This window comes from Capsicum annuum, chromosome 8 (genome assembly GCF_002878395.1).
Source record: "Capsicum annuum cultivar UCD-10X-F1 chromosome 8, UCD10Xv1.1, whole genome shotgun sequence".
In the NCBI taxonomy this organism is placed as follows: Eukaryota; Viridiplantae; Streptophyta; class Magnoliopsida; order Solanales; family Solanaceae; genus Capsicum; species Capsicum annuum.
In genome coordinates this window covers 91,325,746-91,331,745 of record NC_061118.1, presented here as the reverse complement: position 1 = coordinate 91,331,745, position 6,000 = coordinate 91,325,746, and the positions used below count along the sequence as shown (strand labels likewise).

Here is a 6,000-nt window from a genome sequence, read left to right as displayed (position 1 = left end):
ATATATATATATATATATATATATATATATATACACATATATATAATGAGAAGGAAATTATCTTACCATCTTAATACATTTATAAGCACACATGAGTACATTATTTCAAATTAAAATCTCAACTTTATTGAATACGCAATAGAAATGAAATAAAATTGTTATTATAAAATATATTTTAATTTATTGATAAAGAATATATTATCCATCATTTAAAAATGGTAAATTGTTAAATTTTTTTCTTTTATGGAACAAAACATTCTTCATAACATAATTATAACAAGTTATAATATTATGATTAGATAATAAATCTAAAGTGAATATAAAATTGATCAAATAAAATAATTAATTTTTAACACCGCGCGAAGCGCGGCTAATTTTCCTAGTTTTATAATAAAATAGATGATTTAAATAAGAAAAAAGGCCAAAAAGCAAGAAAAAAGACAAATAGCATCTCTAAAAATATTTACAATATTAAAAGCTATTGTCATTTGATAATTAAAAAAATTAAAAGAAATATTGTCATTTTATAATTAGAAAAAGGTGAAAATAAATAGATAAATAATTTTACTAAGAGTGTAATTTAAAGAGATGTGAGTTATGAATAATTACTCCTCTTAATTGATATGTGAAGAGTTTTTGTTATAAATTCCTTCATTAATAAAATATTTAATTGTAATAAATTAAGTAATTACTTATTTCTACGATAAAATAATTGATTTAAATAAGAATAAAAGTCCAAAAAACAAGAAACAGGATAAATAACATCTCTTGTCGACGAGGCATGTCACATCAACATGTTATAGTTTCTCCTTTATATATGTGTGTGTGTGTGTGATTTTACGACAAATAAGAGTGAACAAAGTAAAAATAAGTTTACACTACTATTTTCACTTTTTAAAATAATTTTTTGAACAAAAGGTGAAAATTTTTTGATGGCCAAATGCATACTTAAATAGGGTTTTTTTTTTGTAAATGACCTATTCAGGTTTACTTTTTAATTAAATAGACTATAAGTTTTATTTTTTAGGGACCACTTTTGAAAAAAAAAATTATTTGTGATATAAATTTATTTACAACTTTTAAAAGTTACAAATTAGTCCACAAATCACCAACTTACAGAATTTAAACAAAACCCCTCCCACCGAAATCTTTTACACATTTTACAAATTAGTTCAAAATCTCATTTACGATGGACGGATCTATTATTGATCCAATCGATATATGAACAGATCAATTATTGATCCGAATAATACTAGATAAATCAATAATCAATCCAACGAATATATGGACAGGTCAATTATTGATCCGATCGATTATATATATACACACAATTTTTTTTCTTTTTGAAAAAATGGACTAAAATTAAAAGAGAGTAGAAAACTTACAAATTTGAAAGACAGAATGTTTAGGAATAAAATGCTAGCTTCAAAAAGGAGAAAGTTGAAGAAATAATGAGTTTTTAGTAATAATAGAGGAGAAAAAAGTAAGAGAGAGGAAAAAGAAGATTTGAAATTGAAAAAATAAGTTAGGATTTTATGTTTTAATTATATTTGTAAATAAGTAGCTTTTATAGTTTTTAATATATTATTATAGTTTTTCTGTTATATAATATGGATGCCATGTAATATGTATGTGTGTGAAATATTAAAGATAATAGTTAGTAGTCAAGTTGAATTTAAAGACCAAAACATTCCTTGTTCAATTTGGATTTGGAAACCTAAAATAGTTGGCCAACTTGCCAACTTGAAGTCAAGTTTGACAAACTAAGAAACTAAGTTTGGTGTCTATAAATAGCCACCATTTGTACATTTTATTGAGACATCAAAGTAGTAACAAATGTATTACTAAAGTTCTCTCATTTCGTTAAGATTGATATTGATATTTTATCTTTATTTTATAATTCGCTATCAGCACGAGACTCTACCAAACAAGGTGAGATTATAAACCTAAAAATAATTTTAAGGTTAGTAATTTCTTATTTGTCTTTTACTTTTGATGATATAACTATTATTAGATTTAAGGAAAAATAATTGGTTTGGAACTACTTATGCTTTAAATTTGTTCATGAAGAACAATATTGTTAAAAAATATGATGATGGATTTAAGTCTCATCTCATTAAGAGGGTAAGACATTAGATTAAAAGTTCCAATGCACCATAATGAAAAGATATTGGGTTCAAAGTCCCATCGATTTATGTCTAAGATGTCTTTTATGGATAAGATATTGAGTTTGAATCTCAATGTACCATATTGATGATATAATGATGGCTAAGGCAAAATAATGTGTATTTCATGAAAAGTCATGAAACATATCTCATTGATATGCTCTATTCCATGAAGTGAATATGGTAGCAATACATGATGAATCTGAAAGTTGACAACTTGCTCAATTCTTGAAAGGAATGTGATAGCAGTGCATAATATATCCGAAAGAAGACAAGTAATTGAATGCACAAAAATAAGCGCGAAGGGACAATATGATAATAATCATCAAAAGTGATAAAATTTTCACACTCTTATTATGACTATAAGATATGTTAGAGAAAAATTCTCTTTATTATATATATGCCTAGATTTTCTCCTAAAGTAGCAATATCATGAAAGAGGTTATAAGCTATCAAAATTGATAGACTCAGGGCGTGATTATATTTCATTGCTGAAAAATGAGGATTTCGATTGTTTTAATACAAACGTGCACTTGATTGTGATAGTATCACAACTCACCTCCAAATGAGGCAGAATAACTGAGAAGAGTTATTTTGAAGCCTACTTCTAAAATAGTAAATCTGAAATTTATTCATGTAATAGTAAATTTGAAATTTACTAGAGTAAAAGGTACTTGTCATGGTAAACTTGGAGTTTGCTAGAATAAACGTTCATAAATTGACATGAACGATTGCGACATCTCAAATATGTACATACTGAGTATTGAGCATATATTGAAGAATTAGAAAATTCTTCATTACTTTTAATGTTGCTTGTTCTCATGATAAGTTGGTTGGACCAACTAATTTTGGGATTGGATCCCTTAAAATCTGAAAAGTATAAAAGGTGAATAAGGGCTCGTTCACCTATCACGTGATATGTTGAAATGATGCATCAATAAGATGATCACATGTACATTTATTGTCAACCTATAGTTTGAAATTCATAAAGTTGTTTGCTCAATAAAACTGAGTTAAGAACATAATTTGCAGATTGTGTAATCAAGACAATTCATCTTGATGATGATGGTTTGGCATTGAATGTATTTGATAAATAGCTAAACCATTACTAATGAGAACAGAACTTTATGTGTTGGTCTGAAATATGATACAATAGCACTTGTATGCATTAGACCAAGAAATTATGATTATTTTTCCCCTCTCAATTGGTTCAAGGTCAGGAACCAACTATTCTATCTAATAGTTTTGATGTGCGGTATACGATTAATGTATATACCATGATGCATAACGATGGATTCCTCAAAGAAGATGAAGCACGTATGTTAGTTTTTCTAACATAAGGGGGAGATTGTAAGCAGCTAAGAAATATGTGAGGAATTATCATCAGATCCTCATTCAAAAGATAATCCAAGTTAAATGCCGAAAGCATCGTATATTAAGCTGTAAGTGCACCTATTTTGTGTCCCTAAAGGACAAAGTCTATACATATGTGAAGCATGGTAGACCAATCGGTTACAAAAGAAATAATTCTTGAAAATAATAAGGAGCGAATAATCATAATAAGAAGGCAATGTGCTCTTGAAGAGCCTATGACATAACACTCATGAAACCTTATGAGAGATTTAGGTACCTGAAAATAATGAAGTGATGAAATCTCAAAATGTTATGACGCATTGTGAACCGATACAAAATGAGAAATGTCAAAGATATCTTTGATACAATATTAGCGCAATATTGTAAAAGATTATGAGGATCCGAATTCTACATTAATTTAAGCATGCTGACGTAGAAACATTTATCAAGTGACATGAAATGATGCATCTTGATAAGTATAACACTTATTTGATTTGCAGTCCAGACACTTGAAAATGTCATAGATGAAATGTTGAATATTGTCACTTGACAAAATTTACATGAAAACTTGTTCAAGAATTCAAAATGTTTGAAAATATAAAAGTTTCTGGGAAACTTATCTATAATCCTTATATGGCATAAATCTATAACTTGAAAATTATTGAAACTCTTGGAGAGTTTTCAAAAGCAGTAGATAATTTGCTGACATGAGAAATACACTGAATTGAATTGGTTATGCAGTACAATATCTTAGTGCAATTGATGTACTAATGTATCTTGCAAATACTACAAGGCCGATATTGCCCTTTTCAGTTAATTTGTTAGCAAGGTATAATTTCGCTCCTACTAGGAGACATCGAAATGGGATCAAACACATGATCTTATTTTATTCTAAAGATTGCAGTCCTGATCTTGTTGATCATGCTATCTCAAACATGCAATGTGTTGACATGTGAGGTTACTACCATATCTTAGAGATATACAAGCGGTCTATCTAGCACTTCATCAAATCATGCCGAGCTAATAGTTATTCATGAAGTAAGCTGAGAATATGTTTGGTTGAGGTCCACGATACATCTCATTCGAGAAAAATATTGTTTGAAATGTGACAATGTACCCATAAGTTTATACGAAGATAATGCAACATGCATAACATATCTTCAAGGAGGATTTATTAAAAGGAGATAGAATGAAGCACACTTCATCAAGGTTTTTCTATACATACGAGCTACAAAAGAATGATAATATTAATGTTCAACAGATTCGTTCGAGTAACAATATAACTGATTTATTCATCAAGTCTCTTTCAACTATAACTTTCAAGAAGATAATGTACAAGATCGGGATGCAAAGATTCAAGTCATTAAACTGAAGTTCCCATCAAGGGAGTAAAATACGCGTTGTACTCTTTTTTTTCTTAACCAAGGTTTTGTCCCAATCGGATTTTCTTGGTAAGGTTTTTAATGAGGCAACACTAAAGGAATATTACAAGATGTGTGTATTCTTTTTTCCTTCTTTGGGCTTTTTCCCATTGAGTTTTCTTAGTAAGATTTTAACGAGACATATTATCTCTTAATTGACATCCAAGAAGGAGTGTTATATTATATGGATGATATCATGTAACATGTATATGTTTGAAATATTAGAGATAGTAGTCAAGTTGGATTTGAAGACCAAAACATTCCTTGTTAAATTTGGATTTGAAAACCTAAAATAGTTGGCCAACTTGAAATCAAGTTTGACAAGCTTAGAAACTAAGTTTGGTGTCTATAAATAGCCACCATTTGTACATTTTATTGAGACATCAAAGTAATAACAAATGCACTATTAAGGTTCTCTTATTTCCTTAAATTTGATATTTTGACTTTATTTTATACCATTTTTTTTAAAGTTATTTTTTTATTTTATTTTAAAATGAAAAAATAAAAGGGTCTTTGGATTAAAAGGGACAAACAAGTTGTCCAATTAAGTGAGGGTCCTTCAAGTTTTTAAAATTAGGTGGGAGAGACAATTTTTTTTTGAGTTTTTTTCGTTCCACTAACTTCTCCTAATTGTTCAAAAGTATTAAAATTGTTCGATAACCGTGCTAAATTATTCAATAACTAAATAAAGTTGTTCGATAATTGGGAGAAATTGTTCAACAACTGTAAAGTTGTTGAGAGAACTAATACAGAAGTTGTTGAGAGAACTAATACAGTTTTTCAAGAGACTTAACATTTTCAAAGGGGACAAGTTGTGGGATCCACTTCTTGTTTTAATTGAAAACTTGGAGGTCTTTGGATTCATTTTTCTCAAAATAAAAGTACACCATTTTGATCATTGAAAAAGGCTGTTAGCCAAATTTTCTCTCCTTCAATTTTCTCGGGACTCTTGAATGGCAAAAATCCATGAGTAGAGTTCAACCGGGCTCATAGTTGTTGCGATAATGGTAAGCTATGAACAATTCAAACAAAATTAACTGGTCGCTGTATATCTATTGATC

The 6,000-nt window shown here is 28.6% G+C and overlaps 1 protein-coding gene across 1 annotated transcript in view; it reads left to right on the top strand.

Annotated features, from left to right (window-relative positions):
* The first annotated feature begins 5,784 nt into the window (after positions 1–5,784).
* The window catches only part of LOC107838895 (calcineurin-binding protein 1), a 52,701-nt gene continuing 52,485 nt past the window's right edge, over positions 5,785–6,000 (top strand). The window contains exon 1 of the mRNA XM_016682141.2: positions 5,785–5,946. Within this exon, the coding sequence (XP_016537627.1) occupies positions 5,944–5,946 (3 nt within the window). The 5' untranslated portion in view covers positions 5,785–5,943. The remainder of the gene's footprint in view (positions 5,947–6,000) is intronic.